We start from the raw sequence: 23232 nt of genomic DNA on the forward strand, positions 1-23232 counted from the left end.
TCTGAGTCTTTTCAGATTGATTTTTAACATTTCATCAGTAAACCTTGTTAAGTTCATTTCAAACTTGCATCTGAGTCAGTATCGAGTTAATTTGATTCTGTTTAGGTCATTTTTAGCCCTAGGGGCATTTTGGTCATTTCACATAAAATTTTGGCATGGGGAGGTTACTTTGAAGTACCTCATTTAGGCCATTGGTTCGTTTTAGTCCGTTTTGTCAATTTTATTTGTGTTTCGCTTTACGTTTGGTCAAATTACCAATTTTTATTTTTATTTTTATTGTTTTTTTATTTTTGCATTTTTGGTCCTCAAAGAGTTCCAAAATTGCAGTTCAGTCTAGTTTCTTTTCCAATTCTCATTCCAGTCCTTTTTGGATTATTTGCAGTTTAGTCCTTGAAGTTTTATTTTTTGCAGAAAGGTCCAAAGTCCATTTTAAGTCCAAAGCCGTGCCATTTCTTTTCCAAGATCCAGGTGTCCTGTTCTCATTGGTTCAGATGCACACATGTCAGCTATAAAAGCATTGAGTCAGAATCAGAAGCAATGATTACACGCCAACTCATAAACACAAATACAATTTTCTTTTTCTCAGCAACTGAATCAAAACAGAAAAATTTCTCAGATTCATCAAGAACACCAAGAACAAAAACCCTAACCGTTTTTCCAGAATCATTGAATCATCAACAAATTCATCAAATTCTCTGCAATTCTCAGAGATTCAATACTGAATCTTCATCATTGAATCGCCTCCTTCACAATACGAGTGCGAATCCATCGCTGTTAGCAACGGACTCAAGCACGATCACGAAGAAGACACTGAGAAGAAGAGAGAAAGAATCGGAGAAGATGAAGAAACCAAGCCAGTAAACCGATTTATTTTCGGTCCAGAGAAAATCAAAGAACGTTCAAGTTTTCCGAAGATTTTCTCCTTCAAGAATCTCAACCAAAATTCAGGTAAAACTCATTTTTCTCTCTTTAAAAAGTATAATCACTGTTAAACCTGCAAACAAGATCCAAAAAATTTCCAGAATCATAAAGAAAAATCATAACCGTAAACACCAAAACACAAATCCATAAGGATCCAAGTTTTGTAAGCAAGAACAAGCATCAGAGAAGTAACAAATGCGAAACGATGTAGATCCTTAAGAGTATTGAACGCACGCATTCAAAACCCTAAAAAATCATTTCAAAACCGTGTGGAAATTCTTCGATCTACGTCGTTTCAAGCTTTATTTGTGAAAATCAAGGTCAGATTAGTGTTTAGGGTTTAAAAACGAACAAGAAAAATGTAAAAAATTGGAATTCTGGGTGATTTGCTCGTCGGAACCCTAACTTCTCACCGGAGAAGATGAAGTTTCCGGTGGAACCTTCATCTTCTCCGGCCAACAACCACCGGAGAAGGGAGGAGAGAGGTGAGATGAGAGAGTTTAGAGAGAGAAGCTCTGAATTTAGAGAGAGAGAGGGGGTTAGAAAATGAAATAAACCGGAGCATTGCTTTTTAAATAAGCCAGTGAACCGGACCGGTCCAGTCCGGTCCATTCCCCTTTGTTCCTGGCCGTTTGATCTAGGGTTTCAGAACCCTGGATCAATCCTGTGGCTCCTGTGCATCCGGATCTTTTAGGTTTGGGCTTGGGCTTGTTTTCTTTGGTTTTCTGCGTTTTTGTCTTTTTTGTGCTATTCACACCTTCTTTTTGTGCTATTTGAACCTGTGCCTTGATTGAAATTTTGATAAAAATTCCTAGAAATTTTAGGCATATTCTTTGTTGATTTCTTATTGTTTTTATGACATTTTTGCATGTTGAGCTTGGCAAAAATATTACATGGTTAATTCATGGCATTTCAATTCTTTTTGGCCTATTCCTTATGTTTTTTGTTATATTTTTCCTTGATTTGTGGGTATGTGACAAAGGCCTTTTGATATGTTAATATGAGATGCTTATGCCTATAATCATGTGTTGATCTTGCTGTTTTGGTTTGATTCATGAAGCTTTGATTTTGTGAGCAATGTATGCATATTCTAGAAAGTAATAAAATGCTAATTCCATTCCAAAAGATTGGTATGAAGCTAAGCTTGTTTGTTTCTAATGATCCTATGTTTATAGCTTGAGATAAAAGAAACTATTTCAAACTTGCTATAGCATGAGAATTAGAAGCTGTAAATGCCTTAGGTTTCATATCAAAATTTTAGGTTTTATTACCATTTTGTTACTATCTTTATGGCATTTTATGCGCTTTTGCCTCTTGCTACTCTTTATGCCTTATTTCACTAACAAGTTTATTTCCATGTTTCATGCATCCCATTTAGCATTTCCTCCACCTTCTCTAGCTTAGCATTTATTTTTTACAAGTCTTAATTCATTTAGAGGTGTAATTTGTTATCATTGGTTTGTAGCTTGGCAAAGGGGCCATAGAATGTATTTAGGCAATTTTTGTAATATGGACTATGGACACTATGACGCACCGACACGCACACACTCACCTTAGATGTATGCATAGGATTGTATGGTTAAATAAGCGTTTAGGTTTTAAACACTTAGAGAAAATCCATCTTTTTTTAAAAAAAAACAATTGAACTTCACTTCAAAAATTTTCATAATAAGTGTGAAGTCAACACTTCATTTTTTCTTTTCTTTTTTCTTAAGAAAAATTCAATTCATCTTAATCATTTAGACTTTCTTTCTAATCACTAATCAAACCCCACTTTTTTTTGCTAAATCTAATGCTCATGAAGCCTCCCAATCTCCTTCTTCAAAACCTTTTTTTCAAAACTTAAAATCAAACAATTAAAACAAAAAAGTAGTCTTTCTTAGCAAGAACTACGCCGGTTTTGATCCCTTAAAAGGGTACGTAGGCAATGAGTCAAAACTCATCCAAGCCGAAATAAAATCAAATTCTACTTCTTCTCACCCCCCATTCTTAACTAATCATACCTTCTTTTTTACAAATAAGCGATAAAAATAAAGCGTAGAAATCAACTTAGGAGAGCGGTTCTTATGGAATACCATAATCGCTCCGGGTGCCTAACACCTTCCCGTAGCGAAAACGACCCCCGAATTCGGAAACTCAAGGGTTTTTCTCCTTTTACCCTTCCCAAGAAAAAAGAGAGATATCAACGGTCGAAAGGTACAAGTCCAATTAATGGCTTGGCACCCAAAAACCATGATAACACTTATGTAGAAACATACAGAAGGACTCACATACTAAAAAAAATGAAATTTTGAATACCAAAACGAAAGCCAGATGATTTAGAGCCACAAAAACAATGATGAAAGCTCGGGCACAAAGTAGTGCAAAGTAAAAACACTAAAGAAACACTTAACATACCCAAAAAAAATTCCAAACAATCTTCACCAAAGCACTTCTAACTCAAAACACAAACAATAGTCTGAAAATTTATGCCCCACCTCCATACAAGTACATGCACTATATTGAATAACAGGAGCACACACCAAACACTAATAATAAAGAGTGAGATAAAAATAATGTCATTTGATAGAATGTGTTGTGACAGATATGATGATTCATGACAAGACACAACATATATAAACCATTTCAAAATAAGTACTAAGAAGTTATAAATCTGCATTGAAGTTATTTCAATAATAAAACGATACAAAACATCAAACCCACATGTCAAATCCTTGACTAAGATTCTAAAATGTTCAAATATAATAATCATTCATAACGGTGAAGCCCAAAAACCTAAAATATAGTTATTCATAGGCCCATGGGTGTTCGCTACGAATTGCCTCCTCTTCCTGCGGACTGTAATCATTCACAATGTTGAACATCTCACGAATCTGCTCTGGTGTCTTGTCGTTCATCATGTCTGCTACAGTCTTGCACGTAAGATCGTACAAACTTTTGATGTCCAAAAAGTTTGCAGCAGAGATGAGATCAAAGAGCACAGGCTGATCAAGCTGGACGAATTCAGCGTCCCACATCTTAAGAGCATGCTTTGAAGGTTTTTCATCAGAATTCATAGCATTAACGTGCTTCTTGCAATACTCAATAACCAAAGCCAAGATTTCACCTCTTACCTTGTAGATAGGGATTCGAGTGTTGTCATCAAGGTCCTCGATCAAATTCTTGATGGTTTTAGATTCCATCGCCACTTCCTTCTCGATTTCAAAGATCTCGCCGTCAGAACTTGTCAAGGTGATCTTCTTTGTTGATGATTCAACATGATCAGACATGATTTCGAATTGGATCTAAACCTTAACACTAAATTTATTTCTAGGTTTGAAAATAGAGTGAGTGAATTGAATTGAATGAGAGAAAGAATAGGAGTTACAACTAGTATTTATTTATTATGCTTTGCTACAATGCAATAAAGTCTCCACAAGTTTTTTCTTTCAAGTAGCTAGTGGAAATTGGCAATTCAAGATCCGAACCCGGCCCATACAAATAATGTCTCGTCATTGTAGATATCAAATTGGCTAGGGACACCATGTTTTTTGTCTTGAAATTTTTCCCTTTTTTACTGATAAAAAATTTTGGTACTTTTTTAATAGAGATTTGTAGATTATAGTTTTTTTATGAGGCCAAAATGAAGTTTATTAACCAAACCAAATAAATCCTTCAAGAACAAATTGTGTTAGAACTAAACTTAAAGATAGTTTACTATGAAATTGAAGACAGGCACTAAAGAGGATTAAGCCAATTGTCGTGGTAGTCAAACTCGAAAATTGCATATCTATTTTTTAACCACCTATGCTTGATTTTGTCACATGACATTTGCATGTTCTTCTCCTTTGTGCTGAAACATTTGCCAGTTCCTTTCTTTCTAAATAACCCAAAAACAATAGAGCCAAACAATTTGCAAATCCATACTTACATTCTTAGAGAACTCACCCAAATTGAAAAACTTGATCTAAACTGTAGCCGAAGTTTAGTGCTACAAATTCGAGCCACTCTGAAAGATGGACCAAATTCTTGCAAAAAAATCACATGTGACAAATAAATGATCCGAATCTTCATTCATACCGCAACCTCTCATACATTGTTGATCATTATTTAGAATCACCCCTCTTATGAGAAAATTATCTTAAGTTGGAATGTGAATAAGAAGTAGATGACATGCAAAGAGATTGTAACATTTTGGACAAATGTAACTGCTAGACCCATCTATTTGCCATACCATCCTACAAAACAATCAAATTTTTCCACGCCACTGCGTCCACTCCCCAACATGTTGAAAAGCATACATTACTATATTAATGTTAATAATAAGAAAAAAGAATTAAGTTATCCTTTGCGTCATAAAAATTAAATCACCACAAATAGTACTTGATAATGTTATGTTATTCTCTCTTTATAATATTTTTTATATCAAATTCATGTATTACAAACTTCATCGTAAATTGAAAGGTTATAACATGTAATTCATCTTTTTTTTTTTTTTTTAAGAAAACATACAAATCATCTTTGTTTACATGCTTCTAATAGTTTCCAAACAGTTGATCCATATATTCCTTATGCTCTAAGGAACCAAAGATATATTTTTAAAATCCACCAGCACCAATTGAGAATCAGTTTCTAACCATAAATGACAAAATTCATGTTTATTGAACATTTTAAAATGACATGTCGTTTTTTAATTAAGTCTAATTTTTTGGTAAAATCATTATCCGAAAAACTGTGTTACTTTTTTCCGATGACTAAATGAGTTTACGCATTACTTTTTTCTTACTAGAGCATACACATCCAATACTCACACGTATGCTATGTAGAAAGACTCATGAACTAAGGAACAAACTGCAGCCACAAAAACAATGATCAAAGCTCCTGCACTAATAGAGAAAGGAAATCCTGATGAATACCAAAAGGACCCAAATAACTAATGAAACAAACCCAAATAAATTCCAAGTAATCTGTAGCTACATATGTGCGGATCCAACAACATAACAAGGAAATGAAAATATAAACAATTGCTACCAAATGTCTCATACTTTCTTCATTCATGTACAGATGGTATTCAAGAGATATATAAGAAGTTAGGAAATAAAAAACACTGATGACAAGCTTGATTGTTATAGACTGAAAATCATTGTGTTTGTATTGATATTGAAAAAAAATCATATTATGTAGGCTAACCTATGAAGTACGGAGATAGACACGGACACTGGACACTACACGGACAATGCCATGCCGACACCGTTAATAATATGAAAAAATCACATAATTTAGTGTAAATATATGTGTCGATGTCATGTCGGTATCGACACCGACGCATGTCCGACACCAGGACACACCTAATCCATGGAGTGTCCGTGCTTCATAGAGGCTAACTATCTTATGATACAAGGAATTGAACAATCAGCCATCCAGCCTTATAATAATTCAATTTTAAACCAGTAACAGGCCTTAATTCTATTATGACTACACAGTATGTTATCAGATTGTATGATGACAATAAATTTCAACAGAAAATGAATACCTTCTAAGCAATGAACGATCTGTCTTTAGCTTCTGCGCATGGCTGTTTGTGTCCTGATCATAAACACTTCTAACGAAACCTTAAAATTCATCCAAATCAAGCAAACCTGTTACTCATACATTCTTATATCTTAGATAAGTGTAAGAAACTTAATACCAAGGGAAAATTGAAAACCAAAACAAAGAAATGATAAGCTCACCTATTTGATTTATGCTTTTTGAAAATCTTGAAGAAGAAGAAGAACAAATCAAACAAATTTATGTTATGGAAATATAAAGTACCGCTTCAAGTTCCTACATCTCTTTCCGAAGATAAGATCCAATAGACTCTTGATGTCTAAATAGTTGGCAGCCGAGATAAGATCAAAGAGTGTAGGCTTATCAACCTTGACGAATTCAGCATCCCATTTCTTCAATTCATCCTCGGAGGGCTTTCCATCGGAACTCTCAGCCTCAACATGCTTCTTGCAATACTCAATAACCTTCGCCAAGATCCTCCCGGTTACCTCAGAAATAGGGATTCTAGTGTCCTCGAAAACATCCTCGATCAAATTCACTAGTGTAAACGAGTCTTACAATAATAATTAAATCTTTAAAGATATACCAATACTAAGAATGTAAACGAGTCTTACAATAATAATTAAATCTTTAAAGATATACCAACACTAAAAATGTTAATTTAACAATACAAAACAATAAGCATTATCCAAATGCAATATCAATATCATTGAATATTTAATAATTTCGATAAATATATAGAGATACTTAGAATTCCTGAAAATAGGTCCAAATATAAAAATGTAGCTTCAATAATTAAACGATACAAAACATCAAACCCACATGTCAAATCCATGACTAAGATTCTAAAATGTTCAAATATAATAATCACTCAAAATAGTGAAGCCCTAAAACCTAAAATATACTTATTCATAGGCCCATGGGTGTTCGCTACGAATTTCCTCCTCTTCCTGCGGACTGTAATCATTCACAATGTTGAACATCGCACGAATCTGCTCTGGTGTCTTGCCGTTCATCATGTCTGCTACAGTCTTGCACGTAAGATCGTACAAGCTTTTGATATCCAAAAAGCTAGCAGCAGAGATGAGATCAAAGAGCACGGGATGATCAAGCTGGACGAATTCAGCGTCCCACGTCTTAAGGTCATGCTCTGAAGATTTTTCATCAGAATTCACAGCATTAACATGCTTCTTACAATACTCAACAATTAAAGCCAAGATCTTGCCGGTTACCTTAGGGATAGGGATTCGATTGTTGTCAACAACGTCCTCGATCAAATTCTTGATGGTTTTAAATTCCATCGCCACTGTCTTCTCGATTTCAAAGATCTCGCCATCAGAACTTGTCAGGGTGATCTTCTTTGTCGATGATTCAACACGATCAGACATGATCTCGATTTGGATATAAACCCTAACCCTAAATTTATTTCTAGGTTAGAAAATAGAGTGAGTGAATTGAATTGAATTAGTGAAAGAATAGGCGTTGCGGCTGGTATTTATTATGCTTTGCTACAATGCAATTAAGGTCTCCACAAGTTTTTTTCTTTAAAGTAGGTAATAGAAATTGGGAATCCAAGATCCGAACCCGACCCATACAAATAATGTCTCGTCTTCGTAGATATCAAGTGTGCTAAGGACACCATCTTTTTCAGTTTTGATTTTATTCCTTTTTTTACTGATAAAAAAAATTTGGTATTATTTTTTTAATAGAGATTTGTAGATTATAGTTTTTTTTGCAAGCCCAAAATGAAGTTTATTAACCAAACCAAATAAATCATTCAAGACAAACCGTGTTAGATGTAAGTGTGCCTAATCGTTTACTTAGATGCAAATTAGGCAAGTGTTCCTAATCGTTTACCAAGTAATGAAGTGATAAGTGAGTATCGTGACCACATGGATTGTCGTTTCGTCCAAACAACTCGCGTTACTTATTTTAATTTGATGATAAAATAAAGAGACAAGGGTTAAGAGATGTTCAATTTTTACTTGTTTGTAACAATGAAAGTTTACTTATTTTGCTTGCAGGAATGTAATAGCGGTTAGAGGATTCTTCGAATCCCCCTAATTATTTGTTGGATATTCAACTACTATACAAGTCGCATCTAGTTATTCTAAGTGAACTATCTAAGTGATGAGGTCGTGGGACATTTCTAACCTGGTCGTTCGTCAAGTTGCACCTTCTGATCGTATGGTGATCCTTACGTGTGAAGCCTTACTCTCCCAATTAATTATAAGTCTATCTCTGCGATGGCTAACTGCACTTGTTGATCGCACCGTGATCCTTACGTGCGGGGTCTTGTTAATTCAAAGGTAATTGAAGCATGAACTTAAAGTGGCACACTCATAATTCAAGCAAAAATAACATTCATATGGAACACTCATAATTGAAAATATTTAAGTATCTAAGAGCATCCACAATTGAGACACCCATTTTTGGGTTCTTAAATGAGTCTCACGTGTACACATCACAGTTGGCTTTTGTAGATAGTTGTGCAACTTCATGAGCTTCTAACCTTTTTGCTAATGTTTCTAGTTGTATGCTGAGAAGTTTATTACTAGCAAGTAAAGCATCCCGAGTGTTTATATTTATAATACCTTTCTTCTTTGAGGCCCCTCTTCCTCAGAGTGTCCCCGATATTCATTCAGAGACATGTTGTCAATCAGCTCTCGTAACTCATCAGTTGTTTTTATTTTCATGGTTCCTCCTGCAGAAATATCTAGTAACATCCGAGTATCTGGTTTTAGTCCCGTAGTGAAGGCTTGCATGATATCCATTTCTGACAACTTGTGACCGAAACACCTCTTCAACAGTATCTTGAACCTTTCCCATGCATCATAAAGTATTTCACCCTCTTGTTGCTTGAAGATGGAAATCTCCATCTTCCGCGCCAAGTATTTTGCAGTTGGGAAATACATGTCCAAGAACTCTCTTTTGAGTTGATCCCAAGTCTCAATTGTACCAGTTGGTAATGTATCGAGTCAATCATTTGCCCTTCCGATTAGAGAATAACCAAACAACCTAAGTTGTTTGTTTGATTCCGACACCCCAGTTGGGTTGATTATGTTGTAGGCATCCAGAAAATTGGTTAGACTTCAAATTCATCATAACATTGTTCTTGATGTCAAACACCATCTGGTTTGCTGGTTGGGAACCAAGTGATACTTCCTCCAAGTTGTTCAGCCTCTCATAGTCTCCTAGAGTAATGCGACGTTCTTCAACCATTTCTGACTCCTCTGATGAATTGTCGTGAATTGGGATTGTTTCTAGTTGTTTTGTCCTTTCTCTTGCAAGTCGGGCTGCTTTCTGAAGTGCTCGTTCAGTTTTGTCTATGTTTGGATCAAATTGCAGAACACCTGCTTTGGTATAACGCATAAAACAAACTATACAAAGTTCTTAGTAGAACATAGTCAATTGGGATAATATTTTTGGTATTTTAAAAAAAATGATTTTTTTTTTGGTATTTTTGAATTTTTTTTAAAAACAAAAAAATTAATTGCGAAAAAATAAATGACTGAAAAATAAAGATAGAAAATAAGTAATTTGAATCGCTTAGTCGAAAATATCAACAATCCCGACAACGGCGCTAAAAACTTGATGTGCGGATTAGGCTAGTGTACCAAATCGTTACCAAGTAATAACAATAATGTCCTTTGTTTGGTTGCAGAAAAGTAATCAGTGGTTAGGATTCTTCGAATCCCCTCTATTTATATCGTTGGAGATTAAATAATAATATTGTCGCGTTTATTTATCTTATGTAGACTATACAAGTAATGAGGTCGTTGGGACGTTACTTGTAACACCTTATTTCTATTGAGAATATTATAAATATTAATAGTAAAAAGGATTATATTTTTAATAGCAAGGATGTTACATAACTCGAACACTCTTAACACTAAGTTAGCACACCAAATGCTTCCTTAATAAAAATTGTACCTTTATAGAATAAGTTGTCAAATGATTCATAATAATAATAATAATAATAATAATAATAATAATAATAATAATAATATCTCATACTTGTTCTTCGATATTCATAAATAAAATAAATAAGGTTCTCATAAGGAAATCAAATTTGCAATTCAAGACATATAGTCGTTTTCTCTCAACCCTAGTGTTACAGGAATCAAAGCATGCAACGTTTACATTCTTATTTTCAACTACTAAAAGAAAATAAATTGATGCGGAGAGCATCTCTCTTCGCCACCTTCTAAACGTCTCAAAACTACACTTCGTCGACTTGAGTGTCTGTACTCACGGTACAATCATCATAAAGGAAACAAACAAAACAAAAATAAGGGGTGAGAAATTCTGCCATATAATAATAGGGAAAAGCACACATTATAATTATATAACATAAGGATACAATCTCTACTATCTCATCAAATTTCAACAATTATTAAGTATAATCTCTCCTCTTCACAAATAACTGCAACACACCATTTCCACATTTTCAAACACAAGTACAAACATCGTCATATATAATGGACATGGACACCCTTAATGACCTATATGAACGTGGCAACACACATACTCGTCATTCATTAGAGTTATATTACTGGACTTTCACCTACATAATTTGCCAGAGGTATGTTACTGGACTTTCACTGCATAACAATACAAGAAATCATGTCGTAGACTCTATATGAACACAAGGAAATAAATTGGGCAAATATTACACATGTACACTTAAGCACATAATCCACATATTAATGTAAGACACCCCCTAAGATGCACGACTCTAATGCAAGCACACAAAATATCATCTCCACTCTTGTAACACCCCGTTACCCAAAAGTAATTAAATAACAATTATTCATCAGAGTTAAGCACCAACGGGCATGCTACATTGCAAATTCAAAATTCCTTAAATAGAAAATAAAACTATTTAAATCGACATCATTCATAACCTCAACAATTATGCAGCGGAAAGTTTGCATTTCAAATAACCACAACAACGGTTAAAAACCTGCAACATAATATCTTGGCATAAGTCTAACAACAATATCAACCATCAAAGGGCCACATCATCAAGTTCCAAAAATTGATACATAGGAAGGAAAAACAACAATAATATAAATATTAATTCCCATCCCACGTATCAGAGCCCTAGACACAACAATGAGCCACCACCAACTACTCAGGATCACCTGCAAGTTACCCATAGGAAGGGCAACGTTTTCAAGCAGAAGGGGTGAGATTCACAACAATAAATATAGATATTAAAATCATCAAATGAATCTAACACCCTATTACTTCAAACATATTAATCTTGCAAATATCAATATTTAATTCACAAGCCACAACAACATCACCATAATAATCCATTTAGCAAGTATGTATACAATGTACATATTACCAATAACATCAACAACACATCAAGATCACAATGAATATATATAATTAAATGTATATTCAATATCAACATCAACATCAGATAAAATCGAACAACAACCAAGACTCATGCAAATGACATGACCACTGCTAAGACACCATCTTAGACTTCTTAATGAAATGCATTATGCATGTGGTACCAATCAGGACCGAAGCTCTCACCGCTTTTGAATGGTTAAAGCATTCATCAGGACCGAAGCCCTCACCGCTGTTGAGCAACTAGTACTCTAGGACCGAAGCCCTCACCGCTGTTTTTATGCATATGCAATGGACCTACTTGTGTATATCTACATACAACTGACCATGCAATGCAACTCCATGTGACTCCACTTAAACGACATGTATGATTAATAATTAAAACATACAATGCATTCCTCATCATCAATCAACAACCAACAGAGATTCAACCATTCAGAATGATGCACAATTAAATATAATTATGCTTAAACAACAACACTCAAACCTTATCACCCAAGCAAGCAAAACTGCACTCAAAACTGCACAGCTCGCCTCGCGAGCACATCTGCTCGCCACGGCGAGTTCACCAAAAACACTAGCTCGCCATGGCGAGTTCAAGGCGAACTCGAGGCGAGTGGAAATCAGGTACTCTCGGGAAAAAGTGACATTTTCTCACTCAAACTCCAATTCTAAGCTCCCTATTCATCTTTTTAACCTAAAACTTCCACCATTCATCATTAATATCATCTAGGTACCTTAAACCGTTCCCAAAACATCTTATAACAACTTTTCAAAAATCAAGTTTTAATCTGGGCTACTCGCCATGGCGAGTTGGACTGCTCGCGAGGCGAGTGATGAAGTTGCTCACTCGCGAGGCGAGGCATGAATGCTCGCGAGGCGAGCGATGAACTTCTGTACGGGCAGAAAACTGGTTTTACCCAAAAATCCCATTTTTCTTCCAATCACTCCCCAAATCAGTTTACAGATACATAATTAAGTGTTCTATGCGACCAGAAACTAATTCTAACCCCAAAATCATGCTTACAACTTCAAAATCATCATTTTAACATAAAACCCCAAATTCCCAATTCCTCACCAAAACCTGTTAAACTCAAAATCAGAAATCAGTAACTACATTATTGAAGTAAACCTCACCCTTACCTTAGAAATTGAAGAAGAAATGCACATCAATGATCAACTCTTGGTTCTTCTCTCTTGTTCCTGGTTTTCTCTCCCTTGGTTTGGTTTCACGTAAACTGCTTCTGACATCTATTTTCCAACTTCCCTCTTACTTAACTCCCTAATATTTCCCTTAGCTCCCCATTAATTTTAATAATTATTAAATAACTCCCCTAACTCCAAAATAATTAATATTTCATACTTATTCTAATTATTGTTAAATAAACCATATAATAAAATAATACACCACATAAATCACCCAAAAATCACATATATATAAACATATTCATATACTCCACATAAATCATCAAACCATCATATATAAATATATATATATATACTCCACATAATTTTAAATTAATTAAATAAATAACTAGGGCGTTACAACTCTCATCATCATCATCATAGAAAAACATCATCATTCTCATCACCATAATAGTTTTTATGTTAATGACTCTCTTTCTCATAACAACATATAGAATTATTACTCTCCTTGTCATCAAACTTCAACTCTATACATCTTCGTTATTAACATATATATATATATATATATATATATATATATATATATATATATATATATATGAGTTAGGATCTGTTCACACCAGGTGTCAACGAATTCGTTGACACCAAATCTCAACCTTCAATTGAATTTGATCCTACGGTTGAAATTAATTCACTTAAAGTACTACCATGTTGTCCTCTCTCTAGATATGTTTCTTGCTTCTTTCAGAAATTTCACTTTGCCCTAGTACCTCTGTTTTTAACGGTGAAGAATTGGCTTCACCTCTCATGACATATTCCTTTTAATACAATTTCACTCTCTTTGATTTGTGCTCTCTCCATTACTCTTTTCATGTCCTTGCTCATATAAACATCTTATTGGTATAATATACAACATAAACGTTACTCTTTCTATTTCATGGATTCTGGGATATAGTTTTATTTTGATTATTAATTTTGCAGATGCCGCAGATTCAGATTTTTGCAATTATGGAACAATTAAAATATTGGCTTCAATTGGACCTATAAAATCAATTTGTGGTTTACGATAGAAAACCCATTAAATTTTGTATAGAAAACCCTTTATATTGAATTGAATTGGATTGCTAGCCAATCTCAGTGTGCAGAGGAATCATGAATCACTATAATTGTTGTGTCTGAATAAAGAGGCAATTGTAAAATTGATATTAGAGAGAAGACACATGCTTCAATGAAATTTCTAAAGGAAGCAAGCAACACACATATCAGGAGAGAGGGTACACGATGGGACTTTAAGTGAATTAATTTCAACCTTATGATCAAACTAAATTGAAGGTTGAGATTTCGTGTCAACGAATCCGTTGACACTAGGTGTCAACGGATCCTAACTATATATATATATATATATATATATATATATATATATATATACATACCATTTTCATCACCGACATTATTAATTTTCATGAGTTACAAATCTATATCTCCCTAGTTTTCTCCTCCTACTGTTTAACTACTTCATCCTTTAGGCTTAATATTATTTTTGGGATGATTACTTCTAATTACGCTTAAACCCACTTCCTCGTTTAGTTATATAGTTTAGGACCCTTACCCTTACCTTTCACGTTAACAACCTTCTTAAAATTGCTATTATTCTCTAGGATTTTTTTAAGGCTCATAGAAAAGATTATGCTGAAGTTCCACGAAAAATGCAGCATGACTTGGGTACAGTAATTTGATCATAAATCAAGTTGTAGAAGTCTAAAATGACCAAAACAAAAATACATCTAACATTCATATCTACATTTTATACAAAGAGACTTAAATTCAATTCGGTACAGAGAAGGGAGGACATATTAGTTTTTCTGGACCTAGGCAGATTGCATGACCGTGTTGACCCCTGTGTATTATTTTGATCATAACTCACGATGTAGATGTCTTATGGAGGTGAGATAAAAACCATTGGAAAGCTTACATCCATACCTACAACTTTTATGTTTACAGCAAAACCCAGTTCGGAACAGAAATGGGTCAAGAACACCATAATTGGGTGCTAGGCGCCAGGGACAGACACCTGAGGCGTTAGCTCTCGGGTTTGTGGGCGCTATGCGCCCCAACTAAAGCGCAGCGCTGCGATTTCTCCGAGTTCTATGTTTTTGAGCTACGGGAAGGCTTCTAAGTTACCCAAAATGTCCATCTCTTCTAAAAAAAAAATGTATTTTTGGATTATCTTTTTTTGATATTTTTGAATTTTTGAAAACAGAAAAATAAAATACGAAAAAATAAGTGACTGAAAAGTAAATGACAGAAAAATAAAGATATAAATAGGTAATAGTTGAACGACGTGCTGTTTGAAAATATCAATTTCATGGTGGATTAAAAAATAACCAATGATGCTTTTTATTCCAACCAAAATGACAATATAGAATTCAGTCATATTATTAGAGCTTGTAAAAGTCCTTTACTACTCAATTTACAAACTTTTAGTCAAGATTAATCGAGAACAAACAAATGAGGTAGTTTATGTCTTTGCAGGAGATGCAACATTATTAGCAAGCCCTAACATTTATTTTGATATTCTCCATTGCAGTAACAATCTTATTATTAATGAAATGTCATAAGCATACTTTCATTCAAAAATAAAAGTGAAGAAATGAAGAACCGGGTTTCAACCCTAACCCATATTTTTTTTTTGTGGTAACTGAGGTTTAAACTTCAAACTTTACATATACTATGCATTATCCCTACCAACTAAGTTAAGCTCATGAAAACACCTCAACTTTTATATACTCCAACGTTCAATTGACTCATGTTCACAAGACTCTTTTATTATCAATTATTATTATTATTATTATATTATTAATTAATTAATTAATTAATATTATATTATTATCTCCATGTAAAAGTGGAGGGAGTGGAGGTGCCAGCAAGGGAAGAAAGAAAAACCAAACACAAACACAAACACAAACACTCCATTTACCAAACCAAACAGACGCAACAATCTAAAAACACAAGAATGTTCACAATGACAAACACATGCACAGGTACATCACTCCGATGGCAACAACAACCACACCTCCCACCCTTCAACCGCCGTCACCGGCAACCCGTGACAGTATCTTTCAAGAACAACAACAATAACAATAAACCAAATGATATGGATAGGGTTTTGAAAGAAGCGTGGCAAAACGCAAACGATGGTTTTGAGCGGTTTTTATTTGAAGCTAAGAAAACCGCTGAAAGGATTGACCGTCAGTATTCCGTGTCTAAACGTTTTGCTTCTGTTGCTTCTGCTGCTGCTGATAGAGCTCGTGAAATTGATCGTGATTTTGAAATTGGTGTTAAATATCGTAACTTTTCTTCCGATTTTGCCCTTAACTGGCCTAGGGTTTGTTACTTTCTACATTTTTTTTTTTTTTAATTCTTTTCATTTTTGTGTTTTGGGATAACAATATCAACATCGTTTTTTTGTGGGTTTTTTGTTTTTTGCAGTATAGGATGCAGATTAGTAAATTTTTGGATAGCCCAGTTGGAAAAAGCTTTACGGTTAGTATTGATAATTTCTTGTTCTTCTTTTGATGTATTCTTGTTCTTGTTTATACCCTTTTGCATTGTGTGTTTGTGGATAGGATATGTAATGAAGAGTGGATTAGTAGTAAGATAAAATTGCATGAAATGAAATTAGAATTACTATTATATGCTTTAGATTTTGTAAGGATGGATTGAATGGAGGAAAAAAATACTTGATTTTCTAGGTTTTAAGGTTAGCATTGATCTTTTCTTGTTCTTTTTTACTCTTTTGCATTTTGTGTTTGTGGATATATGTAATGAAAAGTGAAGTAGCAGTAAGATAGAATTGCGTGAGAGGAAATTAGAATTACTATCATATCCTTTTGATATTGTAAGGATGGAATGAAGGAAAAAGATTAGTTTTATAGGTTTTCATTGCTAGGTGCGGAGATTCTTAATGATAGGTGGGTGGGAGTCATGGCTCTGGAAAAATGTATGAATATATGAGTCAGGATTCGTTGACACCAATCTCAATTGTCTAGACAAAATATGTGAGTTAATTTAACTCATCATTTTGGCGTCAAATTGAAGTTTATTTCGTCGTGGGTGTCAACGGATCTTGGCTTTATATACAGATAGTTGCATGGTTATATATAAATGCATACTATGTTCAGCGTTAATAATTGCTAATATTTCTATTGGTTTAATGGCTAAGCCTTGCTTTTGTAACGTTCCTAGTTTCGATTCCTACTTGTTTGTATTTTGCAATTGCACTTTATAAATTTGATTAAAAATAACAAACGTGTCTTCTTGGAATCAAACGTGGTTCGGCTTGTTTACAAAAATATCTGTACCATCATGTTATGCTGTAATGCTACATTGACACTGGGCACAGTATATATTTGCTTAGGCGTCGCAATGTATATATACTTAAATCTGGTTCCCTAAGAAATATGTACTAGCTCTCGTTGAGAGTCGAACTCAAGACGTCCCGCTTACTAAACGGGTGATCTAACCAACTGAGAGCTATGAGAGCTGCTTAAAAATGTTTATTCGGTTCCCTAAAAAATTGAGCTAATCTTTGTTATTGTGGTTGCGTGTCGTGAGATTGCAAATAATTTTGGTCAAGTCAAATATAACTGATGTGGTTGCAATTGCAAAGAATAAGGAATCTTGACATCGTGGCCATAATCGCGGCTGCAGACCCTTTTTTGGAACCTAGTTTGTTTTATCCCATTTTGCCCAAATTGAAAGGCAGGAAAAAACAGAGTATTTGATTGAATGGATGGAATGCGTGTTCCATTTTATTTCAATCTCTTAACAATGAGACTTGTTATGATTCCACTTAATTTCACTTAAATACTTAGTAAATAGAACAGTATCAATGTCTTGATACATATCCGATACTGATATGCATTCTGATATGTCACAATATGTATTCAGAAAGAAACAAATAATTATATTTTTTTAATTTCCCTATAAATTCCATATACAACTTTGATACATCTAACCAACATAAGACACCACTGTCACCCGGATACTGCATAATACTGATAGCGGCGTCTTTTTTACTTACTCTTTTCCCATTTAACCTTGTTTCCTTACTTCACAATCCCTACTTTTCCATTCAGGGAATGTAATTACATGCACTGTTAGGTCTATTTTTGCTCTGGTTGGAACTTCTTTATGACATGTTGCTTGTGTTTAGTGCACCTGTGTCATTGTTCTGCTTCATACATTTTCTGCTTCTCCATGTCAGTTTCTTGTCCAAGCTCTTGTCTTGCTCTACTCTTTGGTCCATCTGCAGAGTTGGGAAGTTCTGAGCTGTAGAGTTGTGCAGCTGTTGTTCATTGATTATATTGTTTTCACTGTTATTCTCGCTTCATTCTCACTGTGTATTTTGTGCACCTTTGTTTCTCTGATTTGCACATTTCCTGTGTTCACATGTTCTTATTTTGCTTCCCTAAGATCCTTTCTTGGTTTACTTTTTATGTATCTCTTTTTAACGATTGTCCATTTATGTTCATATATGCTTATTTATAAATATCTGTTTACATATCTAGGTGGTGTCATATCTTGATTTTTTTTAAAATGCCCTGTATCCTTTTATACCCTGAAACTTATTATATATATGTATCTGGTCTTCTAAGATATATGTATTGGGGGTGGTGTGCAGTGGCTAATCCTTGCTTTTGTACATTCCTGGTATTGCTATCGGTTCCTAAGGATTGTTTTTTTTCGCATTTACACACTAAAAAATTGATTAACAAATTGACAAGTGTGTCTTCATGAAATCCAACGTGGTTTGCCTTGTTTACAAAAATATCCTTACCACTGTGCTGCTCCGTATTGCTACACTGACACCGGGTGCTGTAAATACTTGTTTACATGTCACAATGTGTATATACTTAAATTGAGCCAATCTTTGCCATTGTGATTGTGTTGATTGATATTGCTAATAATTGTGGTCAAGTCGGATACGACTGATGCTTCGGCAATTGTAAAAATAATTTTTTTTTGACCTCATGGTCATAATAGATTCATGGCTGCAAGTCCTTTTTGAAAATCCTAGCTTGTTTTATCTCATTTTGCCCGAATTGAAAGGGAGGGAAAAACATTGTATTGGATAGAATGGATCGCAATGCGCATTCCATTTTGTTCTGTTGTAAGCAATGAAACCTGTTATGATTCCACTTCATTTCATCCCCTTACATTAAATACTTCAGAAATGGAAAAGTATTGCCGTCTAACGAGTATCAGATAATAATATGCATCCTTATATGTCGCAATACGTATCCAGAAAGAAACTAATCATTATACTTTTTTTTTCTAATAATTTCCCTATGTATCTCGGATATATATGTGATACATCTTACCAACTAAAAACAATTGTCACCCAGTCCCAGATACCGCATGACACTGGTAGCACCACTTTTTACTTACTTTTTTTTTGCCACTTAACTCTGTTTCCTTACTTCACAACCCATAAAAAAACTTTTTGTACTTCCATATCGCTCAGCACATCAAAACGGAGCTCCTTTTTACCGGTTAGGGATTGTAATTGCATGGTCTTCTAGATCCGTTTTCAGCGTTCCCGTGTCATTTTCTTGCCTGAGCTCCTCTCAAGCTCTACTCTTTTCTGCATCTGTGTTGTTGCTCTGGTTTCATAGTTTTATAGTTTGGAGCTGCAGAGCAGCTGTTGTTTATTGTTTACTTTGTTTCTACTGTTGTTCTCGCTTTATTCTCACTGATGTAATTCGTTCATATTTGTTGCTCTGATTTGCACATTTTCTGAGTTCACGCTCTGTTGTCAATAGCGGCCGCTACCGGCGCTATCGCGGCGCGGAGCGACCAAATCAGCCATAACCTCTGTTGTCAAAGCGGAAATGCGGCGCGGGATGCAGGCGCATATCGGGCGCTATTTCGGTGATGCAGGCACTAATATATTTAATATTAAAATACTATACTGTTCAAAAACAAATACTAAAATACCTTAAACATTACTCAAAATTCATGAAGTATTCATAATTAATATATTTAATATTAAAATACTATACTGTTCAAAAACAAATACTAAAATACCTTAAACATTACTCAAAATTCATGAAGTATTCATAATTCGAAATAAAAGCCACAAGTCCTAAGCAAAACATAAGAACATACTTGCAAAAAATACAAATAAAATTCAAGGAAACCAACACTTTAAGCCTCTAAAGCTTAAAGTAACAAAAGTACTAAACATTAATTTGAGCCCAGATTCCTAAAAGTACTAAACATGAAATAAAAGTTCAAAAATCATGAAAATCTTCATCATCACTTCCACCATCACTAGAACAGAGATCAAAGATGAAGAGGTGAAGAGAGAACAGAGATGAAGAGAGAACAGAGAGGTTGTGAAGACAAGGGATGTGTTGTTGTACGATGAAGAGAAGAGGTTGTGTGTTGCTTCTGATGGAGAAGAGTAAGTTAGGGTTTCGAAAATTACTAAATCGACCCTCCAAATGGTTTTAAGTGAAGGACAATCCAGGATTTAAACACAACCCAAATAGCGCCCGCTTTGACCCGGTTTTGGCCGCTCCGCTCCGCAAAAATGCCCACTTTCTCCAAACGCTCCGCATCATCGCGTTGTGTAGCGTTTTGGCCGCGATAGCGCCGGTAGCGGCTGCTATTGACAACAGAGGCCATAATGCTACCCAGCGCTCCGGAGCGTTGTGTTTGGACGAAGCGGTCAAAGCGGACACATTTGGGTGGAGCGGAGCAGCCAAAATCGGGTCAAAATGGGTGCATCATCCTTTTTACAGTCAAAATGAAGAAGAAGGAGAAGAAGTGAAAGAATGAGTAGAGATCTGGGAATAAAAATGATGAAGATGATTGTGATTTACATGCTTTAATTTATGAAACAACAAGCAAATCGTACAAAAAAATCATGAGAAAAGTGAAGATGGAAACTAAATATGTGAAAAAGTGTGGCGGCTGGGAGAGAAGGAAACTAGAACTGTGAAAAAAGTGTGGTGGCTGAGAGAGAGAGAGAAAAAAAAAACTAGGATTAGTATTGCCTTCTTGATTGGATTAAGCTAGGTGCAATGCCTTGTATTGTTGTTTCCATGTCCTGGACTTCTTAAATAACATGCATATCAATAGTTGCAGTTGTTTCTCTTATAAAGGAGAAAATTTTTGGTCTTCCCTCTCATTTGTTTTGCTCCAAATGTGATAACTTTCTTTTACTTGAGAAAAAAACTAAGCATACATGCGAGTCGCTATAATTGTAAGGAAATTGTGTAAAACACACGAGGATGGACTTTTTCTTTTGCTTTTTCTAATCTTATTTAAGTTATATCCATTTGTTTTCTGTTCCACTTATTTGTGTTCCTTTTTAAGATGTAAAAGCCAATTTGAACTCTAACTAGTTAGTCCTAAAGAAGCCAACAGTATACATATCAAATATTTATCACTTAGTCCTGTTTTGTCTTGAATTTTATTTATCATATGTTTTGAGTTTTGTTCATATCAAACATACATAGTGTATTATTTGATATTTGGTATATATTATTTCTTCTAGTCTTTATCTTTTTCATTGTACTCAATATCCATGTTACCAATTGATTTTCTTTTTGCAGACAATTTTTTTCATCTGGTTTGCATTCTCTGGCTGGCTTTTTCGGTTCCTGATAATCGCAACATGGGTACTTCCATTTGCTGGACCTCTTCTAATTGGGACATTGGCCAACAACTTAGTTATTAAGGTATCATTGCTATTGGATTTTTAACTTATAATATGTGCATGTATATAATACCTGAATGACAATTGTACTCAACAGTATACGGTTTTAATCAATTCCAATGAGCATGAACTTTTGCTTTTTCTTTGAGTATCCTCTAGAAGAGAATTCCATGAAGAAGGGAAAAAGGGGAATAATAAAGGAGGATGTGAAATTCTCTTAAGAAAAACACATGGATAATAGTGTGAAATATTACAAAAATAGCCTTGCATGCCAATATTGTAATTTTTTTTTTAAAATTACATTTTCCTTGAAACAGTAATACCAAGTTTTCATTAGTTTTATTCAAAAACTGAGGTACTGTATATATTCAATTAATTTTATGTTAGCTTGGTCATACCAATTATGTGAAGCTTATGTAAGTTGGGCTAAAATCTTAGTTAACTCGAATTCATGCTAATTAGCACATACTTAAGTACATCGGATTAGAATACTATGGAAGTTATTTATGGTAGTTAAAGTGTGTAGTTAATTTAGTTGTGTTCTAATGACCATTTGAATTTTAACGTTTTATGTGCTTCGTTTTGAAATTCGCTAAAAAATTATGCTCCTGCTGTAATTGGACAGGGCTCTTGTCCAAATTGCAAGACGCAGTTTGCCGGTTACAAGAATCAAGTAGTTCGATGTACAAAATGCGGCAACACTGTGTGGCAACCTAAAGGTAAAGGGGATTTCTTCACAAGAGGCGGTAGAAATAACTCATCATCGAAGTCAGACCCTAACATCATTGATGTTGACTTCGAGGAGAAATGATGATGACATTATCAAGTTACCGATTCTCATTCTGGATCTGACTCTGCAAACAGATGGATAACAGTGCTCATATATATTCGTTTATTATCTCCGGGTTATTCCTTGATTGAAGTTTGTTCTTACATTTGTTCTATATGAAGCGCATATAGTTTCGGTGTAGTTGTAAATCTTTATAATATGATGATAGCATAGATGGGAAAGAACATGAAACATGAAACAAAAGAAACAATAAAAAATGTTTGTTCAAAATGCATACAGTTTTGGAGCCATATAGGCAGGATTCATAAGTTTTGGATATTTACTGTATTGAGAGGATTTCAAATTCTCCCCTAAAAATAATGGGAGGGTTTCAAATTCTCAAGGATTAGCATTACTTATTCCAAATAATTTATACCTCTTAAATGACATGATTTCCATTTTGGGTATTATTTACGTTGCTGCAGTATTCCCTTTTACCTTTTTATCATTATTTACTCTCTCCAAGGAATAATGTGAAGTTTCTAACTGGGTAGTGGATACTGAACATGTTTCTTCTTTTTCTTTATTCAAGTTGTTTAGTGGTTAGATAGTCACCCATAAAGTGCATAAATGAAGAATCTGGGATTCGAATCTCAACCCTTGTATATTACATGTAATGTCTCTATCAATTCAGTTATGTTTACGACGATTGAACATGTTTCTTTCAGTAATAATTGATAATTTTTAGTTGTCCAACACCGTATATGTATAC

The 23232-nt window shown here is 34.4% G+C and overlaps 4 protein-coding genes across 4 annotated transcripts; 1 reads left to right on the top strand and 3 right to left on the bottom strand.

The window, feature by feature from the left end:
• Positions 1-3456: 3456 nt before the first annotated feature.
• On the bottom strand, positions 3457-4296 carry LOC25491808 (SKP1-like protein 14). The gene has a single exon (XM_013599837.3). The coding sequence runs from the start codon at positions 4188-4190 to the stop codon at positions 3708-3710; it is 483 nt and encodes a 160-aa protein (XP_013455291.1). The 5' UTR covers positions 4191-4296; the 3' UTR covers positions 3457-3707.
• Positions 4297-6695: 2399 nt separating this feature from the next.
• Positions 6696-7285, bottom strand: LOC112416105 (SKP1-like protein 4). The gene is made up of 2 exons (XM_024780454.1): positions 7198-7285; positions 6696-7003 (listed from the first exon to the last, which is right to left on the bottom strand). The coding sequence occupies exons 1-2, from the start codon at positions 7283-7285 to the stop codon at positions 6696-6698; spliced, it is 396 nt and encodes a 131-aa protein (XP_024636222.1).
• LOC25491809 (SKP1-like protein 1B) lies at positions 7135-8005 on the bottom strand. Its single transcript, XM_024780982.2, has one exon. It carries the CDS (start codon positions 7836-7838, stop codon positions 7356-7358), a length of 483 nt encoding a protein of 160 aa, XP_024636750.1. The 5' UTR covers positions 7839-8005; the 3' UTR covers positions 7135-7355.
• A 7888-nt stretch (positions 8006-15893) lies between these two features.
• On the top strand, positions 15894-22930 carry LOC25491811 (uncharacterized). Its single transcript, XM_013599840.3, has 4 exons — positions 15894-16348; positions 16453-16506; positions 21588-21713; positions 22317-22930. The coding sequence occupies exons 1-4, from the start codon at positions 15977-15979 to the stop codon at positions 22500-22502; spliced, it is 738 nt and encodes a 245-aa protein (XP_013455294.1). The 5' UTR covers positions 15894-15976; the 3' UTR covers positions 22503-22930.
• The last annotated feature ends 302 nt before the right edge of the window (positions 22931-23232 follow it).

This window comes from Medicago truncatula, chromosome 4, assembly GCF_003473485.1.
Source record: "Medicago truncatula cultivar Jemalong A17 chromosome 4, MtrunA17r5.0-ANR, whole genome shotgun sequence".
Taxonomy (NCBI): domain Eukaryota; kingdom Viridiplantae; phylum Streptophyta; class Magnoliopsida; order Fabales; family Fabaceae; genus Medicago; species Medicago truncatula.

Excerpts from the sequence above, each read along its gene's own strand:
- LOC25491809 (XM_024780982.2), bottom strand. The coding sequence starts at position 7,838 with ATGTCTGATCGTGTTGAATCATCGACAAAGAAGATCACCCTGACAAGT.
- LOC25491811 (XM_013599840.3), top strand. The coding sequence starts at position 15,977 with ATGTTCACAATGACAAACACATGCACAGGTACATCACTCCGATGGCAA. Across the intron at positions 16,349-16,452 it reads TTGCCCTTAACTGGCCTAGG|TATAGGATGCAGATTAGTAA; the intron begins GTTTGTTACTTT and ends TGTTTTTTGCAG. Across the intron at positions 16,507-21,587 it reads CAGTTGGAAAAAGCTTTACG|ACAATTTTTTTCATCTGGTT; the intron begins GTTAGTATTGAT and ends TTCTTTTTGCAG.
- LOC25491808 (XM_013599837.3), bottom strand. The coding sequence starts at position 4,190 with ATGTCTGATCATGTTGAATCATCAACAAAGAAGATCACCTTGACAAGT.
- LOC112416105 (XM_024780454.1), bottom strand. The coding sequence starts at position 7,285 with ATGGATTTGACATGTGGGTTTGATGTTTTGTATCGTTTAATTATTGAA. Across the intron at positions 7,004-7,197 it reads CCTATTTTCAGGAATTCTAA|ACTCGTTTACACTAGTGAAT; the intron begins GTATCTCTATAT and ends TATTATTGTAAG.